Source organism: Mobula birostris, chromosome 8 (assembly GCF_030028105.1).
Source record: "Mobula birostris isolate sMobBir1 chromosome 8, sMobBir1.hap1, whole genome shotgun sequence".
Lineage (NCBI taxonomy): Eukaryota > Metazoa > Chordata > Chondrichthyes > Myliobatiformes > Myliobatidae > Mobula > Mobula birostris.
Genome location: NC_092377.1, coordinates 4,540,143 through 4,566,874, shown reverse-complemented (window position 1 = coordinate 4,566,874; position 26,732 = coordinate 4,540,143). Strand labels below are relative to the sequence as shown.

General features: G+C 44.1%; 1 protein-coding gene across 1 annotated transcript in view; it reads right to left on the bottom strand.

Moving 5' to 3' along the window:
- The window catches only part of LOC140201978 (uncharacterized), a 127,470-nt gene that overhangs the window by 83,957 nt on the left and 16,781 nt on the right, over nt 1–26,732 (bottom strand). Inside the window, exons 3-4 of the mRNA XM_072266845.1 lie at nt 21,643–21,693; nt 17,241–17,388 (exon numbers count right to left, since the gene is read on the bottom strand). Coding sequence (XP_072122946.1) covers nt 17,241–17,388; nt 21,643–21,693 — 199 coding nt within the window. The remainder of the gene's footprint in view (nt 1–17,240; nt 17,389–21,642; nt 21,694–26,732) is intronic.

The following is a 26,732-nucleotide window of genomic DNA, read 5'->3' as shown; positions in this document are numbered from 1 at the left end:
TCATCCCCATGAATATCCTCTGGACTCTCTCCAATAACAACACATCCTTTCTGAGATATGGGGCCCAAAACTGTTGACAATACTCCAAGTGCGGCCTGACCAATGTCCTATAAAGCCTCAGTATTATCTCCTTTCTTTTGTATTCTATTCCCCTTGAAATAAATGCCAATATTACATTAGCCTTCTTTACCACAGACTCAACCTGTAAAATAACCTTCTGGGAGTCTTGCGCAAGGATTCCTTTGCATCTCGAGTGTTCCAACCTTCTCCCCATTTCGATAATAGTTTGCACTATTGTTCCTTTTACCAAAATGAATTATCACACATTTCCCACTTTTTTGTCCATTCTTCCAGTTTGTCTAAGTCCTTTAGCAAATGCTTTGTTTCTTCAGCGCAACCTACCCCTCCACCTACTTTCATATCACTGGCAAACTTTGCCACAAAGCCATCAATTCCATTATCTAAATCACTAACAAACGATATAAGAAGTACTGGTCACAATACTGACCCCTGAGGAGCATCGCTAGTCACTGGCAGCCAACCAGAAAAGGCCCCTTTTATCCCCACTCGCTGCCTCCTGCCTGTCAGCCGTTCCTCTATCCATGCCAGTATCTTTCCTGTGATGAATGAGGCATCATATATTTACATGGACAGTGGTAGATGCTTGGAATGTGTTACTATGAGTACTGATGGATGCAGATATGATGGCAACATTGAGGAGTCATTCAGACAGGCACATAAACAGAAAGGGAATTGAGGGATAAGCCTCACTTGAAATTGACAGATCTAAGAATTAGGTGGAAAACTGGATTGACAATGAAGCTAAGACATAGGAGAGGATTTAGGCCATTCAGCCCAGTTTATTATCCATCTTAACACTATTCGCCTGTTTTCTCATCATAACCTTTAACACCCAGACTAATCAAGAAACTATCAACTTCTGCTTTAAATGTACTAAATGACTCTGTGGAAATTAATTCCACAACTTCACCATCCTCTTGCTAAAGAAGTTCCTCCTTATCTTTGTTCTAAATTGTTTTCCTCCTTATTCTGAGGCTGTGCCCTCTGGTCTTAGACTCTCCTGCCATAAGTAGCATCCTATTCACATCCATTCTATCAAGACCTTTCAACATTAGATAGGTTTCTTTCAAATGTTCTAAATTCCAGACAGTACAGGCCCAGAGCCATAAGATGTTTTCGCTCTCTCCCAGAATCATTCTTATACACCACCTCTGGGCCGTCTCCAGAGGAAACGACACTTGTCGGAGAAGCTTGTTTAAAAGGAGAGTTTTGCAGGTGTTCAGGTTCATTCTGACAGTCCAGTCAGCGGCAGGAGCAGGCCAGAGTGATGAGGTTTCTTGCAGAACAGCAGCACTAATTTAAAAGTATAGAAGGGACAAACAGAGCTTCCATTGTTGGGAGCAGGCCAGTGATGAGAATAGGAGTGTTAGGTTTCAGCTAGGAAGAGGTGTTGGCTTCCTAAAGGTTCCTTTTTCCCTCTTACTGTAGAGTAGTAAATGACTGTTGTGAGTTCTTCATGCTGGATGTTGGAGTCCTGGGAGACCCAGGAGTATCCCAAGGAACTACATCTGTGTGAAGTGCTAGGGATCTGCAGCAGCAGCTGGATGACCTTTGACGTCTATGGAAGAGTGAGGATATAATCGATCAGCGTTACAGGGAAGTAGTCACCCCCGAAGTTGCAGGAAGCTAGTAGCTGGGTGACTGTCAGGAGAAATGGAAATGTGAATAGGCAGTTAGCACAGAGCACCCCTGTGGCCATTCTCCTCAAAAATAAGAATACTGCTTTGGATACTGTTGTGGGAAATGACCTTCCAGGGAAATGCCACAGAGACAGGGTACTGGTGCTGAGCATGAGTCTGTGGTGCAGAAAGGAAAGAGGGAGAAGAGGGGAGCAGTAGTAATAGAGGAGATTCTGTGGACGCGAATGGAACCCACGGATGGTATGTTGCCTCCCAGGCGCCAGGGTCAGCGTTATCTTGCATCGCGTACACTTCAATGCCAACATTGCATTTGCCTTCTTTACCACAGACACAGCCTGTAAATTAACCTTTTGGGAGTCTTGTACAAGGACTCCGAAGTCTCTCTGTTACTCTGATGTTTGACCATCATTCTCCTCATTCTGCACTATTGCTCCTTTTGTGACGGGGTCCTGAATTACCCCTATGAACTGTGCTCGATTACCCCTATGAACTGCCCTTTTGAAAAGAGAGAGAGAAACATAGAAACATAGAAAATAGGTACAGGAGTAGGCCATTCGGCCCTTCGAGCCTGCACCGCCATTTATTATGATCATGGCTGATCATCCAACTCAGAACACCGCCCCAGCCTTCCCTCCATACTCCCTGATCCCCGTAGCCACAAGGGCCATATCTAACTCCCTCTTAAGTATAGCCAATGAACTGGTCTCAACTGTTTCCTGTGGCAGAGAATTCCACAGATTCACCACTCTCTGTGTGAAGAAGTTTTTCCTAATCTCGGTCCTAAAAGGCTTCCCCTTTATCCTCAAACTGTGACTCCTTGTTCTGGACTTCCCCAACATTGGGAACAATCTTCCTGCATCTAGCCTGTCCAATCCCTTTAGGATTTTAAACGTTTCAATCAGATCCCCCCTCAATCTTCTAAATTCCAACGAGTACAAGCCCAGTTCATCCAGTCTTTCTTCATATGAAAGTCCTGCCATCCCAGGAATCAATTTGGTGAACCTTCTTTGTACTCCCTCTATGGCAAGGATGTCCTTCCTCAGATTAGGGGACCAAAACTGCACACAATACTCCAGGTGTGGTCTCACCAAGGCCTTGTACAACTGCAGTAGTACCTCCCTGCTCCTGTACTCGAATCCTCTCGCTATAAATGCCAGCATACCATTCGCCTTTTTCACCGCCTGCTGTACCTGCATACCCACTTTCAATGACTGGTGTATAATGACACCCAGGTCTCGTTGCACCTCCCCTTTTCCTAATCAGCCACCATTCAGTTAATAATCTGTTTTCCTATTTTTGCCACCAAAGTGGATAACTTCATATTTATCCACATTAAATTGCATCTGCCATGAATTTGCCCACTCACCCAACTTATCCAAGTCACCCTGCATCCTCTTAGCATCCTCCTCACAGCTAACACTGCCACCCAGCTTCGTGTCATCCGCAAACTTGGAGATGCTACATTTAATTCCCTCATCCAAGTCATTAATATATATTGTAAACAACTGGGGTCCCAGCACTGAGCCTTGCAGTACTCCACTAGTCACCGCCTGCCATTCTGAAAAGGTCCCGTTTACTCCCACTCTTTGCTTCCTGTCTGCTAACCAATTCTCTATCCACATCAATACCTTACCTCCAATACCGTGTGCTTTAAGTTTGCACACTAATCTCCTGTGTGGGACCTTGTCAAAAGCCTTTTGAAAATCCAAATATACCACATCCACTGGTTCTCCCCTATCTACTCTACTAGTTACATCCTCAAAAAATTCTATGATTTCGTCAGACATGATTTTCCTTTCACAAATCCATGCTGACTTTGTCCGATGATTTCACCGCTTTCCAAATGTGCTGTTATCACATCTTTGATAACTGACTCCAGCAGTTTCCCCACCACCGACGTTAGGCTAACCGGTCTATAATTCCCTGGTTTCTCTCTCCCTCCTTTTTTAAAAAGTGGGGTTACATTAGCCACCCTCCAATCCTCAGGAACTAGTCCAGAATCTAACGAGTTTTGAAAAATTATCACTAATGCATCCACTATTTCTTGCGCTACTTCCTTAAGCACTCTGGGATGCAGACCATCTGGCCCTGGGGATTTATCTGCCTTCAATCCCTTCAATTTACCTAACACCACTTCCCTACTAACATGTATTTCGCTCAGTTCCTCCATCTCACTGGACTCTCTGTCCCCTACTATTTCTGGAAGATTATTTATGTCCTCCTTAGTGAAGACAGAACCAAAGTAATTATTCAATTGGTCTGCCATGTCCTTGCTCCCCATAATCAATTCACCTGTTTCTGTCTGTAGGGGACCTACATTTGTCTTTACCAGTCTTTTCCTTTTTACATATCTATAAAAGCTTTTACAGTCAGTTTTTATGTTCCCTGCCAGTTTTCTCTCATAATCTTTTTTCCCCTTCCTAATTAATCCCTTTGTCCTCCTCTGCTGAACTCTGAATTTCTCCCAGTCCTCAGGTGAGCCAGTTTTTCTGGCTAATTTGTATGCTTCTTCTTTGGAATTGATACTATCCCTAATTTCTCTTGTCAGCCACGGGTGCACTACCTTCCTTGATTTATTCTTTTGCCAAACTGGGATGAACAATTGTTGTAGTTCATCCATGCAACCTTTAAATGCTTGCCATTGCATATCCACCGTCAATCCTTTAAGTGTCATTTGCCAGTCTATCTTAGCTAATTCACGTCTCATACCTTCAAAGTTACCCCTCTTTAAGTTCAGAACCTTTGTTTCTGAATTAACTATGTCACTCTCCATCTTAATGAAGAATTCCACCATATTATGGTCACTCTTACCCAAGGGGCCTCTCACGACAAGATTGCTAATTAACCCTTCCTCATTGCTCAAAACCCAGTCCAGAATAGCCTGCTCCCTAGTTGGTTCCTCGACATGTTGGTTCAAAAAACCATCCGGCATACATTCCAAGAAATCCTCTTCCTCAGCACCTTTACCAATTTGGTTCACCCAATCTACATGTAGATTGAAGATGAGATGAAAACTAACTTTTGGACTGTCACTTTAAGGCTTGAGAATAACTTTTGAATTTCTGCTGAGTTAGAGAGAGAGAGAGAGAGAGAGAGAGAGAGAGAGAGCACTGATCAGCTCATAAGTCGCTATGGTGACTGAGGGCGACATTATTTGATGGACAATCAATGTTATAGTTTCTCCGGAGTATGTTTACACTTTCTCCAAGGGCATTTGCCTGCTTGTACATTTCTTACACAGACAAAGGAAGGAGGAGTTATTTGACTGGCAGTTGGTACTCAGTACGGTGAGATAAATAGGAGGTCGGATGATAGAACTCAGGGACATGTTTTGGACACTGAATGAGCTTTTTTGTGCCCACAGAAAAAGTGGATTTTTGGAGGATCGATCAGTGGCTCTTGCAGTAAAAAGAAAAGGCTGTGACCAGTGGGGAGTTGTCCATGTGTCCACCCTTGCCTCGGTTGATACCTCCACCACAGAAAACTGGTCCCCTTTGTTGAAGTCACAGTCGGTGACTTTTAAAGGATTTTGGAGGAAAACGGGAAGGTTGATGGCATCAGCCCACCTGAAGACTCAAGTCTCTCCCTCTCGCTCTCTCTCCATCACTAAACTAAATACCACGAACTGAACTGAACTTTACTCATCATCGTAAGACTATCTATTTACCCCTAGACTTGAAGAAGCTTGGTTTTTCATATATATTTCCACACCTACTGAGGAACTCAGCAGTATCTACGGATGGTAGTTTTTGATGGACTCTGAGACTTTGGTGGGCAGAGGGGGTTGATGCTTTTGCTGATGCTTGTGTGTGGGAGGGGGGCTTTGGGGTTCTTAACGTTTTTCTGTCATTCAGTGTTTTCTGAGGTCTTTTTGTTCTGTTTCATGGTGTCGGCAAAGAGTAAACACTTCAGGTAGGATACATTCTCTGAAATTAAGCTGAACAATTAAACCATTGAAATCTTGAGCAACACATACAAAACGCTGGAGGAATTCAGCAGGTCAGGCAACACTAATGGAGAGTTCAAAGTAAATTTATTATCAAAGTGCAAAAATGTCACCATATACAATCCTGAGATTCATTTTCTTGCAGGCATACTCAATAAATCTGAACAATAATAACCACAGCAGATTCAATGAAAGACCACACCAGCTTGGGCATTCAACCAGTGTGGAAAAGACATCAAAATGTACAAATACAAAAAGAACAAAATAATAATAAATAAATAAATAAGCAATATTGATCAAGAACATGAGATGAAGAGACCCTGAAAGTCAGTGCAGAGATTGTGGGACTGTGATACTCACCCCAATATAGTCAAGTTTGCAGTTATGAAATTGTTACTCCGAATGTGCCATTCACTATTGATAAAGATGTGTTTATTAAGAGCACAGAGAAAGTGAACTGTAAGCTTGCAGTGGCTGCATATGGTTGTGGGAAGGAATGTTTGACACACGATGTTCAAAGTTAAAATATATTTATTATTAAAGTATGTACGCTGCGCACAACCTTGAGATTTGTCTCCTTACGGACAGCCACAAAACAAAGGAATCCAATAGAACCCATTAAATAAAAAACAAACATCCAATGTGCAGAAAAACAAATCGTACAAACAAAAGCAAGCAAACAACTGAAACTCACAAAAGTGAGTTTGTAGCCATGAAGCCAGTCATCACTGCAGCCGATCCAGGAGCCTATTAGTTGCCGGCCACAGGCTCAGTTCAATGCAGAGACGAATAAACCTCACAGAGCAGTGAGCTGAACCAGACCTTCACTCACCTCTGGCTCTGACACACCGACCTTTTCAATCTGGCTCGGCGCTTCAGTCGTCCAAACCCTAGGTCGTTCAGTGCTATCTTCATGATCAATATTAAACCAATGTGTGAGCCTGGCTGGTGAAATTGGAGTGAAAGAATTGAATGTGAGCCAGGTACTGGAAGCTTATGGGTGGCAGGGTGGAGATGTGTCTCTACCAAAGGACGTGTAAGGAGCTCCTTCCCTCCGCTAGCCTGCATGTCACCTTTGGGCAAGGTGTAATACCTGCTTAGCACCCCCCTCTCCGATCAGGGTCACACAAAGCCGTGGGAGCAGGTGATGGACGGTGGTTTGAGCAACTGGTATATATCACAAGTCCTGGTTATGTGACAACCGACGCCGGGCAAACAATCTCTGAAGAGTATTGACAATGGCTGGGGTCACCCATTTTGTAAACACACTGCCCCGAAGAAGGCAATGGCAAACCACTTGTGTAGAATTTCCCCAGAACTATCATGATCGTGGACCGCGATGGCCTATGTCATACGACACGGCACATAACGATGAATAACTGGAATTCTGGCATTATTTCCAACTGTAGAGACATGTGATGATCATTTTACTTTCACTCACAAATCAGTACAGGGCACAATTCAATTCAACATAAACAGAGCAAAGGGGAATAGTGAGGTTGTGTTCATGGACCATTCAGAAATCTGATGACGGGGTGAACATAAACACTCCACATGAAGACGGTTTCCAGATTCCAGTTGGATTCAGATTGCTGGAGCTGTGAGCAGCCGAGGGAACTCCTCTGTCACTCAGACAACCTCTTCCATCAGCATATTACAGATCTTCCCTAGAGGCGCCAATAATGATGTTGACATCAATTTGGAGAAGCTGTGTGAGTTAGCGCAGTAAAAGAGGAAGTACTCACGGGTTTAGCAATGTCTGAACTGAATACATTGTCAGCCAAGATTTCAAAGTTCCAAGTAGATTAATTATCAAAGTACAATATGTGTCACCACATAACCACATTTAGATTCATTTTCCTGTGGGAATACTCAATAAATCTATAGAATTATTTATGGTTATAACCATAACAGAATCAATGAAAGACTGTCCAACTGGACGTTCATAGAACATAGAAAACCTACAGCACAATACAGGCCCCTCGGCCCACAAAATTGTGCCGAACATGTCCCTACCTTAGAAATTAATAAGCTTATCCAAAGCCCTCAAGCTTTCTAAGCTCCACCAAAGTGCAGAAGACAACAAACTGTGCAAATACAAAAAGAAAGAAATAATACATAATAAATATCGAGAACATGAGATAAAGCATCCTTGAAAATGGGAACATCAGTTGTGGGAATATTTTATTGATTGGTCAAGGGAAGCTGAGTGAAATTATCCCCTCTAGTTTAAGAGCCTTATGGTTGAGGGGTAATAATCATTCCTGAATCAGATGGTGAAGGTGCTGAGGCTCCTGTACCTTCTTCCTGATGGCAACAACATGAAGGGAGCATGACCTGGGTGGTGGGGAGTCCCTGATGATAGATGCTGCTTTCCTGCAACAGCGTTTTATCTAGATGTTCTCAATGGTTGGGAGGGCTTTACCATGATGGACTGGGCCGTATCCACAACTTTTTTGTAGGGTTTTCTGTTCAAGGGTATTGGTGTTTGCACACCAGACTGTGATGCAACCAGTCAATATACTCTCTACTACACATCAATAGATTCAGCGTGACATCAAAGTTTTAGATGTCATGCTGAATCTCCACAAACTCCTAGGGAAGTAGAGACGCTGTTCTGCTTTCTTTGCAATTGCACTTACATGTTGGGCCCAGGTCCTCTAAAATGAATTGAATTGAATTGACTTTATTACTTACATCCTTCATATACATGAGGAGTAAAAATCTTTACATTATGCCTCTGTCTCAATGTGCAATGTGCAACTTACAGTAATTTATAATAAATACTATGTTCAGTAAAATATACAACAGAACAGTCAATATAGCTTAGAAATACAATTGTGTGAGAATGAATTAATCAGTCTGATGGCCTGGTGGAAGAAGCTGTCCAGGAGCCTGTTGGTCCTACCATTTCCCAGATGGTAGTAGCTGGCACAGTTTGTGGCTGGGGTGACTCGGGTCCCCAGTAATCCTTCGGGACCTTTTCACGTGCCTGTCATTGTAAATGTCCTGAACAGTAGGAAGTTCACATCTACAGATGCGCTGGGCTGTCCGCACCACCCTCTGTAGAGACCTGTGATTGAGGGAGGTACAGTTCCCACACCAGTCGGTGATGTAGCCAGTCAGGATGCTCTCAATTGGGCCCCTGTAGAAAGTCCTTAGGATTTGGGGACCCATGCCGAACTTCTTCAATCGTCTGAGGTGAAAGAAGCACTGTTGTGCTTCTTTCACCTCACAGCCGGAATGTAGAGACCAAGTGAGGTCCTCCGTGATGTGTATGCCAAGGAACTGTTCACCCTCTCAACCTTTGATCCATTGATGTCAATCCGGGTTAGCCCATCTCCATTCCTCCTGTAGTCCACAACCAACTGCTTCATTTTTGCAACATTGATGGAAAGATTGTCTTCTTGACACCACAGTGTCAGGGTGATGACATATTTTCTGTAGGCTGCCTCGTTATTATTTGAAATAAGGCCAATGAATCTAGTATCATCTGTAAAATTTAATTAGCAGACTGTAGCTGTGGGTGACGACACAGTCATGGGTATACAGAGAGTAAAGGAGGGGGCTTAGGACACATCCCGGGGGGGGCTCCTGTGTTAAGGGTCAGAGGGGCAGAGGTGAGGGAGCCCACTCTTACCACATGCTGGCGATCTGACAGGAAGTCCTGGATCAGGTTGCACAAGGTGGGATGAAGCTCGAGGTGTCTGAGCTTCCTGTCAAGCCTGGTAGCACAAAGGTATTTAAAGTTGCTCAACCTGTCCATCTCTGATCGTCTGAGGACTGGCAGATAGATCTGTGCTTTTGATTTTAAAAGCTGTAGAAGATAAGGCCCAGACCAGTATTTTACAAAGCTCCATTGCTGTAGGACTGATACACTCATTAGCTGGATGGAGAAGTGGGAAAAACAACTGGCATGTCTGGAAGGGTGAAGACAAAGAGAATCCAAGTGATAAATGCTGTTGTTTATCAACAGCAGAGGAACTCAGCAGGTCAGGCAGCATCTGAATGGGGAATAAGCAGTCAATGTTAGGGGCTGAGAGTTCTTTATCAGGACTGGAAAGGAAGGGCGCAGAAATCAGAATAAGAAGCTGGCAGGTGATAGAAACATAGAAACATAGAAAACCTAAATCACAATACAGGCCCTTTGGCCCACAAAGCTGTGCCAAACATGTCCTTACCTTAGAACTACTTAGGCATACACATAGCCATCTATTTATCTAAGCTCCATGTAGCCACCCAGGAGACTCTTAAAAGACCTTATCGTTTCCACCTCCATCACCACCGTCAGAAGCCCATTCCACACGCTCACCACTCTCTGAGTAAAAAACTTACCCTTGATATCTCCTCTGTACCTGCTTCCAAGCACCTTAAAACTATGGCCCCTTGTGCTAGCCATATCAACCCTGGGAAAAAGCCTCTGACTACCCACACAATCAATGCTTCTCATTATCTCGTACACCTCTATCAGATCACCTCTCATCCTCCGTCGCTCCAAGGAGAAAAGGCTGAGTTCACTCAACCTGTCTTCATAAGGCATGCTCTCCAAACCAGGCAACATCCTTGTAAATCTCCTCTGCACCCACTTTCCACATCCTTCCTGTAATGAGGAAATCAGGACTGAGCACATTACTGCAAGTGGGGCCGGACCAGGGTTCTATATAGCTGCAACATTACCTCTCGGCTCTTAAACTCAGTCCCACGATTGATGAAGGCCAATACACCATACGCCTTCTTAACCACAGGGTCAACCTGCGCAGCAGCTTTGAGTGTCCTATGGACCTGGACCCCAAGATTCTTCTGATCCTCCTCATTGCCTAGAGTCTAGCCATTAATGCTATATTCTACCATCATATTTGACCTACCAAAATGAACTACTTCACACTTAATTGGGTTGAACTCCATCTGCCACTTCTCAGCCCAGGTTTGTATCCTATCAATATCCTGCTGTAACCTCAGACAGCCCACCAGACTATCCACAACACCCCCAGAAAATTTACCAACCCATCCCTCCACTTCCTCATTCAGGTCATTTATAAAAATCACAAAGAGTAGGGGTCCCAAACAGATCCCTTAGACACACCACTGGTCACTGGCCCCATGCAGAATTTGACCTGCCTACAACCACTCTTTGCCTTCTGTGGGCAAGCCAGTTCTTTATCCACAAAGCAATGTCCCCTTGGATCCCATGCCTCCTTACTTTCTCAATAAGCCTTGCATGGGGTACCTTATCAAATGCCTTGCTGAAACCCATATACACTACATCTACGGCTCTACCTTTATCAATGTGTTTAGTCACATCTTCAGAGAATTCAATCAAGCTTGTAAGGCACGACCTGCCTTTAACAAAGCCATGCTGACTATTCCTAATCACATTATGCCTCTCCAAATGTTCATAAATCCTGCCTGCCAGGAATTTCTCCATCAACTTACCAACCACTGAATTAAGACACACTGGTCTATTCACTTTCTTGAATAATGGAACAACATCCGCAACCCTCCAATCCTTCGGAATCTCACCTGTCCTCATTAATGATGCAAAGATCATCGCCAGAGTCTCAGTAATTTCCTCCCTCACCTCCCACAGTAGACTGGGGTACATACCGTCCAGTCCCAGGTGACACCAAATGAGATAGAAGGTAGGTAGGAGAGATTGGTGGAAGAAGTAAAGAGGAGGAGGATAGAAGAAGAGGGAAGTGCTGAGCATGTGAGGAGAAGATAAAGGGTGAGAGAAGAACCGGAATGAGAAATGGAAAGGAGAGAATTGAGGAGGGGTGTGAAATTCCCAAAAGCTGGAGAAATTGCTGTTTTTGCTATCAAATTGGAGGAAACGAAGGCCTAATATTAGGTGTTTCTCCTCTACCCTGAGTGTGATCACCTCATGTCAGTAGTAGTGGACATGGATTGACATGTCAGAATGGGATTGGGAAGGAGAATTGAATGGTGGCCACAGGAAATCACTCCTGTTGTGATGGATGGAGCGAAGGTGCTCAAGAAAGTGGTCCTCCAATCTGCATTGGGTCTCACTGATGTACAGGCCACACCAGGAGCACCAACTACAACAGATAACTCTGACAGTCTCACAGGTAAAATATCGCATCACCTGGAAGGACTGTTTGGGGCCCTGAATGGTGGCAAGGGAGGAGGTGTAGGAGCAGGTGAGGCACTTGTCTTGCTTTCAGAGATACAGTAGTGCCAGGAGAGAGACCAGTAGGGAAGGTCGAGTGGACAATGGAGTCACAGAGAGAGCAATCCCTATTGAAAATGGGGATTGTGGGGGGTTTGGAAGGAAAGATGTGTTTAGGTAGGATCCTATTGTAAATGATAGAAGTTATTGGGAATGATGAGCTGGATACCGAGGTTTGCGAGCTGGTGGATAAGGACAAGAGGAACCCTATCCCTGCTATGGCAGTGGGAGAATGGGGTGAGGGCAGATATGCAGGAAATGGAGGAGATGCAGGTGAGGACAGCATCGACGGTAGAGGAAGATAAACAGCGTTCTTTATAGAAGGAGTAAATCTGAGATGTTCTGCAATGAGAAATCTCATTCTGAGAACAGATCCAGTGGAGGTGGAGGAACTGAGAGAAGAGAATTGTAATTCTACAAATGACAGGGTAGGTGGTCGCCAAGTCAAGATTTATTCTCTAGAAGGTTGAGAAGAGATTAGATAGAAGTATAAAAAATTATGAGGGGTATAGATAAGGTAAAGGCATGCAAGCTATTTCCACTGAGGCGGGGTAAATCTAGTACTAGAAGTCATGGGTTAAAGGTGAAAGATGAAAGGTTTAAAAGGAACATGAGGGGAGTCTTCTTCACTCAGAGAGTGGTGAGAATGTGGAACAAGCTGTCAGATAAAGTGGTGGATGCAATTTAGGTATGTTCAAGGGAAGTTTGGATAGGTACGTGGATGGGGGGGGGTATGGAGGATTATGGTCTTGGTGCAGGTTGATGGGTGTTTAAGTTAGTTGGCACTGACCCTAAAAGAGCAGAGAGGTGTGGACCAGCCTAAAACATCATGGGTGCATCCCTCTCCACCATCAGTAGTAACTACACGAGGTACTGCCTCCAGAGGTAACATCCATCATCAAAGATCCCCACTTTTAGGGCCATACCATCTTCTTGCAGCTGTCATTGGGCAGCACGATAGAAGGTTGAAGTCTCACATCACCATATTCATGACCAGCTACTTCCTTTAACCATTCGATTGTTAAACCAACTGGTAAAACACCAATCATAACTTTGATTGCTTTGTGCAAAGATGAACATTGTTTGGTGTTTTTTTTCTAACTGTGTTCTTTTTTGGAAACGTTGCACAATTTATGTTTTTCTTGTGAATGCTGGTGATATGATTCTGTTTGAAATGTTTTCATTTCACCTGACCAACATGGACTTGAGCATATGACAAAAAACTCCTTTTTGACTTTGAGAACATACATAAGACTAACAAGAGAGCGGAACGGCATCGTGACCTGGACATGCAGATCTACATAACAATAGCATAGTGACAAAGTTATTGTAGCAAGAGGGAAAGAGACTGGGAGAGTGAAATAACTGCTTAAGTCATTGGAGCACTGAGTCTCAGTAGACAGACAGACTGGTTTTGAAATGAATGACACCTCACATCAACTCCTGACTTCTCCCCTCAGAATGAACAAGGTGGTCAAAAAGTAAGGAAACAGGATTTTTAAGTTGTGAAGTACAGGCAAGAAGGAGAGGATATTGGAGAAATTGAAAGCCCCAGGCATCACTGGAGCAGGTGAGATTACTGCACCTTGGCAGGTGTTGATGGTAAATGATAGAGGAGGGGCCATATTCTCTAATACTCCTATAATCTTATTTAGACCTTTCCTTTTGGTAGGAGATCAAAACTTCATACATTACTTCAAGAAAAAAGAAAATCATGAATGGAAAAATGGCACAAATGTGGCTAAAGAGAGAGGTTAAAGCTAAAATAAAAGCAAAAGAGACGGCATACAAGGAAGCAAAAATTAGTGGGAAAACTGAGGATTGGGCGACTTTTAAAAACTTACGGAAGGAAACGAAGAAAGTCATTAGGAAAGAAAAGATGAATTATGAAAGGAAATTGGCAATTAACATAAAAAAGGATACTAAGAGTTTTTAAAAATATATGAAGAGTAAAAGAGTGACACGGGTAGATATAGGACCGATTGAAAATGATGCTGGAGAAATTATAATGGGTAACAAAGAGATGGCAGAGGAACTAAATGAGTATTTTGCATCAGTCTTCACAGTGGAAGACATTAGCAACATACCTGATAGGCAGAGGTCTCAGGGAATAGAATTAGGTACAGTCAAGATTACTAGAGATAAAGTGCTTGGGAAGTTAAGTGGACTAAGAATAGATAAGTCTCTTGGACCGAATGAGGTGCACACATGGGTTCTGAAGGAGGTGGCTTTGGAGATTGTGGAGGCATTGGAAATGATCTTCCAGGAATCAATAGACTATGGCATGGTTCCGGAGGACTGGAAGATCACAAATGTTGTTCCGCTGTTTAAGAAAGGAGGGAGGCAGCAAAAAGAAAATTACAGACCTATTAGTCTGACATCGGTAGTTGGAAAGTTGTTAGAGTCAATCCTCAAGGACGAGGTTATGAAATACCTCGAGGTGCATGACAAGATAGGCCCAAGCCAGCATGGTTTCGTGAAGGGAAGATCCTGCCTCACCAACCTATTGGAATTTTTTGAGGTAATCTCAAATAAGATTGACAAGGGAGAGGCTGTGGATGTTGTGTATTTGGATTTTCAAAAGGCCTTCGATAAGGTGCCGCATAAGAGGCTGCTTAATAAAATAAGAATCCATGGAATTACAGGAAAGATATTGGAATTGGTGAAGCATTGGTTGATAGGTAGAAAGCAAAGTGTGGGATTAAAGGGAATTCTGATTGGTTGCCGGTTACTAGTGGTGTTCTGCGGGGGTTGGTGCTGGGGCCGCCTCTTTTTACAATGTATATCGATCATTTAGATTATGGATTAAATGATTTTGTGGCTAAGTTTGCGGATGACACCAAGGTAGGTGGAGGAGCAGGAAGTGTTGAAGAAACGGAAAGGATTCAGAGAGACTTGTCAGTTTAGGAGAGTGGGCAAAGAAATGGCAGCTGAGATACAATGTTGAGAAATGTACGCTTGTACATTTTGGAAGAAGAAATAATCAGGCAAGTTATTACTTAGATGGGAAGAAAATTTGAAAGTCGGAAGTGCAAAGGGACTTGGAGGTCCTCGTGTAGGATATCCTAAAGGTTAACCACCAAGTTGGATTGGCAGTAAGGAAAATGGATGCTATGTTGGCATCCATTTCAAGAAGAATAGTGTATAAGAGTAAGGAGGTGTTGATGAGGCTCTATGGGGCATTAGTGAGACCTCATTTGGAATACTGTGTGCAGTTTTGGGCCCCCTATCTTAGAAGGGATATACTGATGTTGGAGAGAGTTCAGAGAAGATTTACGACAATGATTCCTAGAAAGCAGCGGCTAACCATAGAACCATAGAACCATAGAAACTACAGCACAGAAACCGGCCCTTTGGCGCTTCTTGGCTGTGCCGAACCATTTTCTGCCTAGTCCCACTGACCTGCACACGGACCATATCCCTCCATACACCTCTCATCCATGTATCTGTCCAATTTATTCTTAAATGTTAAAAAAGAACCCGCATTTACCACCTCGTCTGGCAGCTCATTCCATACTCCCACCACTCTCTGTGTGAAGAAGCCCCCCCTAATGTTCCCTTTAAGCTTTTCCCCCTTCACCCTTAACCCATGTCCTCTGGTTTTTTTCTCCCCTTGCCTCAGTGGAAAAAGCCTGCTTACATTCACTCTATCTATACCCATCATAATTTTATATACCTCTATCAAATCTCCCCTCATTCTTCTACGCTCCAGAGAATAAAGTCCTAACCTATTCAACCTTTCTCTGTAACTGAGTTTCTCAAGTCCCGGCAACATCCTTGTAAACCTTCTCTGCACTCTTTCAACCTTATTTATATCCTTCCTGTAACTTGGTGACCAAAACTGAACACAATACTCCAGATTCGGCCTCATCAATGCCTTATACAACCCCATCATAGCATTCTAGCTCTTATACTCAATACTTTGATTAATAAAGGCCAATGTACCAAAAGCTCTCTTTACAACCCTATCTACCTGTGATGCTACTTTTAGGGAATTTTGTATCTGTATTCCCAGATCCCTCTGTTCTACTGCACTCCTCAGTGCCTTACCATTAACCCTATATGTTCTACCTTGGTTTGTCCTTCCAACGTGCAATACCTTACACTTGTCTGTATTAAACTCCATCTGCCATTTTTCAGCCCATTTTTCCAGCTGGTCCAAGTCCCTCTGCAGGCTCTGAAAACCTTACTCACTGTCTACTACACCTCCAATCTTTGTATCGTCAGCAAATTTGCTGATCCAATTTACCACATTATCATCCAGATCATTGATATAGATGACAAATAACAATGGACCCAGCACTGATCCCTGTGGCACACCACTAGTCACAGGCCTCCACTCAGAGAAGCAATTCTCTACTACCACTCTTTGGCTTCTTCCATTGAGCCAATGTCTAATCCAATTTACCACTTTTCCATGTATACCCAGCTACTGAATTTTCCTAACTAACCTCCCATGCGGGACCTTGTCAAAGGCCTTACTGAAGTCCATGTAGACAATATCCACTGCCTTCCCTTCATCCACTTTCCTGGTAACCTCCTCAAAAAACTCCAATAGATTGGTCAAACATGACCTAACACGCACAAAGCCATGTTGACTCTCCCTAATCAGTCCCTGTCTACCCAAATGCTTGTAGATTCTGTCTCTTAGTACTCCCTCCAATAACTTACCTACTACCGACGTTAAATTTACTGGCCTATAATTTCCCGGATTACTTTTCGATCTTTTTTTAAACAACGGAACAACATGAGTCACTCTCCAATCCTCCGGCACCTCACCCGTACACAGCGACATTTTAAATATTTCTGCCAAGGCCCCCGCAATTTCAACACTAGTCTCCTTCAAGGTCCAAGGGAACACCCTGTCAGGTCCCGGGGATTTATCCACTTTAATTTTCCTCAAGACAGCAAGCACCTCCTCCTTTTCAATCTGTACAAATTCCATGATCTCACTACTTGCTTCCCTTAATTCCATAGACTTCATGCCAGTTTCCTTAGCAAGTACAGACGCAAAAAAACCAATTTAGTATCATCAGCAAACTTAGATACACTACGCTTGGAGCCCTCTTCCAGATCGTTAATGTTTATCGTGAACAGTTGTGGGCCCAGCACCAACATCTGCTGTACCCCAATTACCACTGATTGCCAACCAGAGTAACACCCATGTATCCAACTCTCTGCTCTCTATTAGTTAACCAATCCTCTATCCATGCCAATACATCACCCCCAACTCTATGCATCCTCTTCTTATGGATAAGTCTTTTATATGGCACCTTATCAAATGCCTTCTGGAAATCCGAGTAAATAACATCCATCTCTTCCCCTCTATCCACTGCGCTCATTATATCCTCAAATAACTCCAGTAGGTTTGTCTAACAGAACCTACCTTTGCTGAATTCATGCTGCGTCTGCCTGATGGATCCATTTCTTCCAGATGCCTCGTTATCCGAGATGCCTCGGATGTAGAAAACATCCACTTTCTTGCTTTCATCAACATTCCTGGTAACTTCCTCAAAAAACTCTATAAACGTTACCTGGCACGCAAAGCCATGTTGACTATCCCTAATCAGTCCCTGTCTATCCAAATACTCATATATCCCGTCCGTCAGAAGAAACTAGTTTTACAGGGGGCTGGGAACTGGAGCCATGTCAGTAGGGAAAGGATTGGACTGGAAGGTAGATGTCAGAGAAAGTCTTGAAAGACAAAATCGAAACAACAGGTATGATGAGTCGGACAGTTTGAAGTGTGTATATTTTATTGCTAGGAGGGAAGGTGATGAACTGAGAGCATGGATCAGTACATGGAATGACGATGTTGTGGCCATTACTGAAACCTGTTTGGGAGGAGCAGAAATGGATGATTAATGTCACAGGTTTTCAAAGTTAGAGAAGAGATTGACGGGGAGGTAAAAAGTGAGCAGGGTTGGGGGGTAGTTGCACTACTAATCAAGGAGCAGAAATAAGCCATTCAGCCCATCGAGTCTGCTCTGCCATCCCACCATGGCCGATCCTGGATCTCAAAACCCCATACACCTCCCTTCTCGCCATATCCTTTGATGACCTGACTAATCAGGAAAATATCAACTTCTGCTTTAAATATACCCACAGACCTGGTCTCCACCACTGTCTGTGGAAGAGCATTCCACAGATTCACCATGCTCTAGCTAAAAAAATTCCTCCTTACCTCTTTTCTAAAAGATCACCCCTCAATTTTGAGGCTGTGCCCTCTAGTTCTGGATATCCCCACCATAGAAAACATTCTCTCTGCGTCCACCATATCTAGCTCAACATTCGGAAGGTTTCAATAAGATCCCCCCCACCCTACTAAATTCCTGTAAATACAGGTCCAAAGCTGCCAAATACTCCTCATATGTTAACCCCTTCATTCCTGGAATCATCCTCATGAACCTCCACTGGACTTTCTCCAATGACAACACATCGTTTCTGAGATATGAGGCTCAAAACTGTTGACAATACTCTAAGTGTGGCCTGACTAGTGTCTTATAAAGCCTCAGCAGTATCTCCTTGCTTTTATATTCTATTCCACTTGAGATAAATGCCAACATGGCATTTGCCTTCTTTACCAGAGACTCAAGTTGTGAATTAACCTTCTGGGAGTCTTGCATGATGTCTCCTAAATTCCTCTGCAACTCTGACGTTTGAATCTTCTCCCCATTTAGATAATAGTCTGCACTATTTTTTCCTTTTACCAAAATGCATTTTCATATATTTCCCAGCTCTAGATTCCATTTACTTCTTTTTTGCCCATTCTTCCAATTTGGCTGTCCTGCTTCAATCGCATTGCTTCCTCAGCACTACCCACCCCTCCACCTATCTTCGTATCATCCACAAACTTTCCACGAAGCCATCAATTCCATTATCTAAATCACTGACAAACAACATGAGCTGTGGCGGTCCCAATACAGACCTCTGAGGAGCACTGTCAGGCAACTAGAAAAGGACATGCCTTTCCCCTCGCAGACTCGAGCACAAGTCACTCTAAAAAGCCATCTCGTAGGCTTTCAACAAATTCCCACCTGACACCAACCTGATTTTCCCAATACCCTTGCACATTGAAGTACCTGATTGCAATTGTGTCAATACCCTTATTTCATGCCTTTTCCAGCTCCCTTTGCAATCTTAATCTTGGCTACTATTTGGAGGTCTATATTTAATTTCCATAATGGTTTTTTTACCCTTGCAATTTCTTAACTCCATGCTCAAAGATTCAGTGTTCTCTGACCGTATGTCACCTCTTCCTAAAGATGTAATTCCATTTCTTACCAACAGAACCACATCACTGCCTATGCCTTCCTGCCTGTCCTTTCAATACAAAGTACATCCCTTGATGTTAAGCTCCCAACAAATGGCCTTCTTTCAGCCACGACACAGTGATGCCCAGAACGTCATATCGACCAGTCGCTAATTGTTCCATGAGTTTGTCCACCTTATTCTGACTGCTAGGCTCACTTAAATACAGCATCTTCAGTCTTGCATTCCTTGCCCTTTTGAACTTTGCCTCTGTGGTACAATTCAACTCTTTGCTCTGTCTATATTTGTACCCAATCATTGGCTTGTCCTTCCTTACATTCATGTTACACCCATCATTGACTTGTAAACCTGCTGGCTTGTCCTCAGCTCTATCATACTGGATCTCATCCCCCTGACATATTCGTTTAAACCACTCCCAACAGCTCTAGTAAATCTGCCCACCAGAATCCCCCTAGGATTCAAATCCCCCTCAGACTCATCCGTTTTGTACAGGTCCCACCTGCCCCAGAAGAGGTCCAAATTATCCAGAATCTGAATCCCTGCCCCCTGCTCCAGGTCTTCAGCCATGCATTTGTCTGCCACTTCATTCTATTCTGATCCGCACTGTCTTGTGGCACAGGCAGCAATCCCGAGATTACTAAATTTAAGGTCCTGTTTCTCAGCTTCCTTCCTATATTTTTTCTTACAGGACCTACTCCCCTTTCCTTCCTATGTTGTTGATACCAATATACACCACGACTCCTGGCCACACACCCTCCCTTTTCAGGATATTGTGGATGCATCCTGAAACACCTCGGACTCTGGCACCTGGGAGGCAAACTACTATCTGTGTTTCTTTCCTGCATCCACAGAATCGTCTGTCTGCCCCTCTGACTATAGAATCCCCTATTACTGCTGCCATCCTCTTCAGTTTCCTATCCTTCTGAGCTACAGAGTCAGGCTCAGTGCCAGAGGCACGGCTGCAGTTGCTTTCCCCAGGTAGGTCGTTACCTCCCTCCCTCCGCCCCCCCCCAGCAGCACTCACAATGGAGTATATATGTTGAGGGAGAAGGCCACAGGGTTGCTCTTTACTATCTGATGTTTTCCCTTTCCTCTCCTAACAGTCCCCCATTTATCTGTCTCCTGCAGCCTTGGGGTGACTACCTCCCTGTGTACCCAATGACTTGGAGTCCACAGCCGTCTATAGCAATGAATTCCACAGAATCACCATCCCCACATTAGAGAAATTTCTTCTCCTCTCTGTCTAAATGGGACAAACCTCTAATCTGAGGTTGTGCTCTCTTGTCCTGGAGTCGCCCACTATTGGAAACATCCTCTCCATGTCCACTCTAGGCCTTTTAATATTCAATCAGTTTCAATGAGATGTCCCTTTATTCTTCTAAACTCCAGCAGGTACAGACCCAGAGGCACCAAATGTACATTCCACGTACGTTCATTCCCAGAATCATTCTTGTGAAACCTCCTCCAGACCCCTTGAATACCAGCACATCTCTTCTTCGATAAGGGACCCAGAACAGAGCCAGACTCCAAGTGCATTCTGACCAAAGCCTCAATCACTCAGACTCTTTCCCAGAGTTGTGGAATTATGAACTGATGGGTTAAGGTGAAAGGGGAGAGATTTAATTAAAATCTGTGGTGCAACCTACTTACAAAATAAACTGGTATCCTTATGGAAAGGGCTGCCCAAGAAGGTGTTTGAGACAGGTACAATAACAATGATTGAAAAGGTTTAAAAAGGTTATGGGCTAACACTGGCAAATGGGACTAGCTTGGATGAGGCATCTTGGTGAACATGTACCAGCTGGGCCATTTTGAAAATAGTCTGCCCATTTATTTCTTCTATGCATTTTCCAAAATTGTATTTCATTTGCCACTCTCTTACCCATTCTTCTAATCTGGCTAAGTCCTTGCTGTTTCCTCAACACTACCTCCCCCTTCCACCGATCTTCCTATCATCTGCAAACTTGGCAACAAAGCCATCTATTCACTTCGCCCTCGCAGAGGGCAAATGCAGAAACTGCAGGGGTCCCAGCAAAGATACTTAAATCACCCTTAGCGGCAGTTGAGGTACCAGAGGATTGGAGGATTGGAGCATAGCTAATGTTGTCCTGCTGTTTAAGAAAGGCTCTAAAAATAAACCAGGGATTTATAGACTGGTGAGCCTGACATCTGTAATGGGAAAGTTATTAGATGGGATGGGATACATGAGCACTTGAGTAGACATGGACTGATGTTGTCTACCTGGACTTTAGCAAGGTTTTTGACAAGGTCCCACATGGGAGGTTGGTCAGGAAAGTTCAATCACTCGGCATTCAGGATGAGGTAGTAAATTGGATTAGACATTGGCTCTGTGGAAGGAGTCAGAGTGTGGTAGTAGAGGGTTGCATCTCTGGCTGGAGACCAGTAGCTGGTGGAGTGCCGTACAGACTGGTTCTAGGTGCGTTGTCGTTTGTCATCCATATCAATGGTCTGGGTAATAATGTGGTGAACTGGGTCAACAGATCCGTGGATGATACCAGGACTGGCGATGCGAGGAAGTCTACCGCTTGCAGCAGGATCTGGACCAGCTGGAAAAATGACAGATGGAATTTAACGCGGACAAGTGTGAGCTGTTGCAGTTCGGTAGGCCCAGCCTGGGACAGTGAATGATAAGGCACTGAAGAGCGTGCCAGAATAAAGGGATTTGGGAATACAGGTCCATAATTCATTGAAAGTGGTGGCACAAATAGATAGGGTCATAAAGATGGGCCTTCATAAATTGAAGTATTGACTACAGGAGATGGGACGTTATGTTGAAGTTGTATAAGATATTGGAGAGGCCTAATCTGGAGCACTGTGTGCAGTTTTGGTTACCTACCTGCAGCAAAGATGTTAATAAGGTTGAATGTCTACAAAGACAATTTACAGAGATATTGCCTGGACTGAAAGATCTGAGTTATAAGGAAAAAATGAATAGGTTAGGACAGTACTCTTTAGAATGTAGAAGACTGAGGGGAGATTTGATAAAGATATACAAAATTATGAGGGATATGGACAGGGTAAACGCAAGCAGGCTTTTTCCACTGAGGTTGGGTGGGACTACAGTGAGAGGTCATGGGCTAAGGGTGAAAATTGAAAAATTTAGGGGGAGCATGAGGGAAAATATCTTCACAGAGGCTTGTGAGAGTGTAGAATGAGCTTCCAGTACAAGTGGTGTATGGGAGTTTGATTTAAACATTTATGAGAAGTTTGGATAGGTACATGGATGGTAGGGGTATGGAGGGCTGTGGTTCCGGTCAGGTCGATGGGACGAGGCAGCATAAATGGTTCAGCATGGACTATCTGGGCCAAAAGGGCTGGTTACTATCCTGTACTTTTCTATACCTCTATGATTGTAAGGACATCAGTATGTTTTTAAATCAATCCAGTGTTTGCATGGTTACCCACACTTATACCAGCTTTTACATTTAAACCCCTGGTTCATGAAAATCCTTGAACGTAATTCCAAAAGACAGATTAGCTTTATTTGTTACGTGTTCATTAAAACATTGAGAAGTACAGTGAAATACATCGTTTGTGTCAACAATTCACACGGTGTGGGGATGTGCTGAGGCTGATCACAAGTGTCACCACGTTTCCAGCACCAACACAGCATGTCCACAACTCACTGGCCTTTCAGTCTTTGGAATGTGGGAGGAAAGCAGAGCCCCCGGAGGAAGCCTTACATGGTCACAGGGAGAATGTATAAACTCCTCACAGACAATGGCTGGATGTAGCAGCAAGATTTTTCGGGGGATCATAATTCCCATGTTCCATGATCACTGGACTAACACTCTGGATACCACAATGTTACTGCAGCTGGAAGTGGTGCAGAATAAGGCTGAATGTGTCTTACAAACACCTGAGGACAGCGATGAGGGTAATTACTGTGGAGGGAGATCCTCCAGGAGACTGTGGGAGTGAGAGGAATCTACTGGGACTGTGTGAGACCAGATAACCACATTCTCCACCTGACAAGGTGAGTGTGCTGTGGATTTTATCAGCTTTCACTGCAAACAAGAGAAAACCTACAGATGCTGGAAATCCGGGCAACACACACAAATTCCTGGAAGAACTCAGCAGGCCTGGCAGCATCTATGGAAAAAAAGTACAGTTGACATTTTGGGCCGTTTCTGGATTTTGATTTGAGGGGAACTGTAGGCTGTAGATTACAAGAACTTACCGTGAGGAAGTAAGAGAGTGGTTGGAAAACGCTTACAGACATTGTGCTCTGGGGGAGCAGAAGGGAGTTGGTGAGGCAATAAATGTAGAGAAGTGGTCAAGCAAGAGGAAAGCAAATGAGAACGTGATGACTCTACGTGTTGCTTTGTGGTAAAATTGGGAAATTGAAAGAAAGGCAAGAGAACTTTGCAGATATACAGTAAGGAACATAGTGATGACTTTCTGTGTGAGTAATGGACTCGCAGTAAAGCACAGTGTTACAGAACCGGCCATTCGGCCCATCTTGTACATCCTGACCACGTTGCCAATGTACGCCAATCACATTTCCATGCATTGGGCCTCTATCCCTTGGTGTCTTTCCCTTTCAAGCATCTGGAATATTGCAATTGTACCTGCCCTGACCACCTGCTTGGTCAAGTTGAAGTTTATTGTCATCTGACTGTACATATATACAACCAAATGGAACAACATTCGGCCTGATTATGGTGCATATTCACAAAACATACAGCATAACACATGCAGCACATCAACTAAAATATTACCATAAATAAGTTAAAAAATATAATTCAATATGTATGTAGAGCATAGCACAAGTAAACAATAAACAGCTCACTGTCCTGGTGACGAGACCTCAGTGGTGACAGGGTATTCATTAGTCTCGCAGCCCGAGGGAAGAAGATGTTACCCACCTGATAGTCCTGGTTCTGACACTTCTGTCCCTCCCTCCTGACGGTCATGGATTAAAGAGGTTGTGGGATGGGTGGTTGGGATCCTCAACAATGCTTCAGGACCCCTCATCTACAATACGGTTAGAGATCCTGCAACCCGCCTGGGTGATGGGGCGCTATTCAGATGAGCACTGTACCAGTTGCCTCCATCACCATGGTGGCCGAGTGCCTGGGTTGTAGCAAAGCTTTCTCCAGTCCACTCTGTAATGTTTGTATATTCCTTCCTCTGTCTGCCCCTTTCTCTTTACCCCTGCACTCTTTGCTGAAGAGTGATCTTTGTGGGCCCACTTGATCTTGTTTTGTGGCCACAGCATCTCAGTTCCTCTTTACTGCGGATCTTTGTAGTGTCTCACGTGCTGGGTGGTGGTTCTTTGTACTTGGTCGTTTGAGACCTGGTCTGTATAGGAGATGCCGAGGAGCTTTCTAAAGCATCTCATTTCTGCTGCCTGGATCTTCTTTTCCAGTTCTGCTGTCACAGTCCATGATTCGCATTCATACAAAAAGACGGAGCACAAGTACATGCAGGAGTTTCAACTTGGATCTGAGAGTGATGTTGTTGTCTCTCCAGACTGGTTTTGGTTTGGCCAGTGTCGCTTTGTTTGGGCTGTCCTGGCAAGGACTTCAGGCTTTGACCTTTCTTGGTTGATGATGGCACCAAGATACTGAACCCTTTGACAGTCTTTGGTCCTTGTCCACTGACTGTGATTTTTATTGTGACTGGCTTTTCTCATCAGCTTGGTTTCTTCTGTGCTGATCTCTGTGAAAATATTGAACAGTGTGGGTGAAAGGAGGCAGCCCTGTCGCACTCCAGCTGATGTGTGGGACCACTCTCCGACTGTGCCCTGTCACACTCCAGCTGATGTGTGGGACCACTCTCCGACTGTGCCTTGAACAAGTACCGCACTGCGAGCTTTTGTGTGAAGCTACAAGATGGTTGGAATCAGCTTCTGGCCCATGTGGTACCTCTTCATCATGGCCCAGAGTGCATCATGCCAGACCCTATGGAATGCTCCCAGCAAATGTCACAAAGAGTTGGGAGAGAAACGTCAGTGAGTTTCATCATGTTCACAACACACTAACCCGAACCTCAGCATGTGGGGGGAAAGCCACGCGGTCACGGGGCGAATGTACAAACTCCTTACAGACAGTGGTGGAAATTGTTCCCCAATCTCACAACCGGCACTGTAAATCACTGAGCTGATCACTACTTGACGGTTCTGCCCACTGGGATTGGCATGAGGCCTCTGTTGGTTGGGATCCTGTGTTGAGTCCTAACTGTCTAGACTGTTGGTGTTGTGCCAATGATACACAAGCCAGTATGCAAGTCAGAGCAGTACAATATGGAGAGCAAGCTGCTGCCCCTGCTGCAGGCTTCCCCTCTGCACTGAACTGATGAACCCAAAGCAAAGCAAAAGCAAATACAGTCTGGCACCACTGGCAATGCAGGAGTTACCTGTCATCATTAAACTCAATGTAGGTCTGCCTTAGGGACTCCAACTTTGCATTTTTCATCAGGGTTTATTCCCAAAGCCTCCCCCATGGGTGGGTATAGCTGCAGGCAGAGGAGGCTCGAGATCAGAATTTCCCTTCTCCAAGATGAGCTGCCAACCACAGCTGATGAGCCCCATTGCCCAAGTGACCGGTTTTAAGGTGCCTTTGCACTGTCAATGTCCCATTGTAAGACTTGTCAATCCTCTACACTATCGACAACTCCACCACCCTTCATGTTCTCTGCAAAAATATTGACTCACCTTCATACTTCCTCATCCAAGGCATGTATAAAAGTCACAAAGAGCAAAGGTCCCAAAAGAGAGTCCTGAGAAACTCCACTGGTCACTGATCTCCAGGCAGAATATGCTCCATCTACAAGGGTCGGTGACTAGTGATGCTCCATTGAGATCTGTTCTGGGACCCCTGATCTTTGTGATTTTTATAAGCAACTTAGATGTGGCGACAGAAATGTGAGTTCAAAGTTCAAAAGTTTAAAGTTCAACATAAATTTATTATCAGAGTACATATATACCAGCATAAGCTACCTTGAGATTCATTTTTTTGCAGACATTCACAGTAGAATGAATGAAAATAAAGAATACTGAGAACATGGGTGGTAGGGTCATTGAAAGTGAGTCTGTCAATTGTGGAATCAGTTCAGAGTTGAGGTGAGTGAAGTTATCCGCACTGGTTCAGGAGCCAGTTATTATTAGTGCTTTTTTTCGTATTTACACAGTTTGTTGTCTTTTGTACACTGGTCGGTGCAGAATTTCATTGATTCTATTCTGGTTATCATTCTATTCTGGATTTATGAGTATACATAGAAACATACATAGAAAATACGTGCAGGAGTAGGCCATTCAGCCCTTCGAGCCTGCACCGCCATTTATTATGGTCATGGCTGATCATCCAACTCAGAACACCACCCCAGCCTTCCCTCCATATCCCCTGACCCCCGTAGCCACAAGGGCCATATCTAACTCCCTCTTAAATATATAGAAACATAGAAACATAGAAAATAGGTGCAGGAGTAGGCCATTCAGCCCTTCGAGCCTGCACTGCCATTTATTATGATCATGGCTGATCATCCAACTCAGAACACCGCCCCAGCCTTCCCTCCATACCCCCTGACCCCCGTAGCCACAAGGGCCATATCTAACTCCCTCTTAAATATAGCCAATGAACTG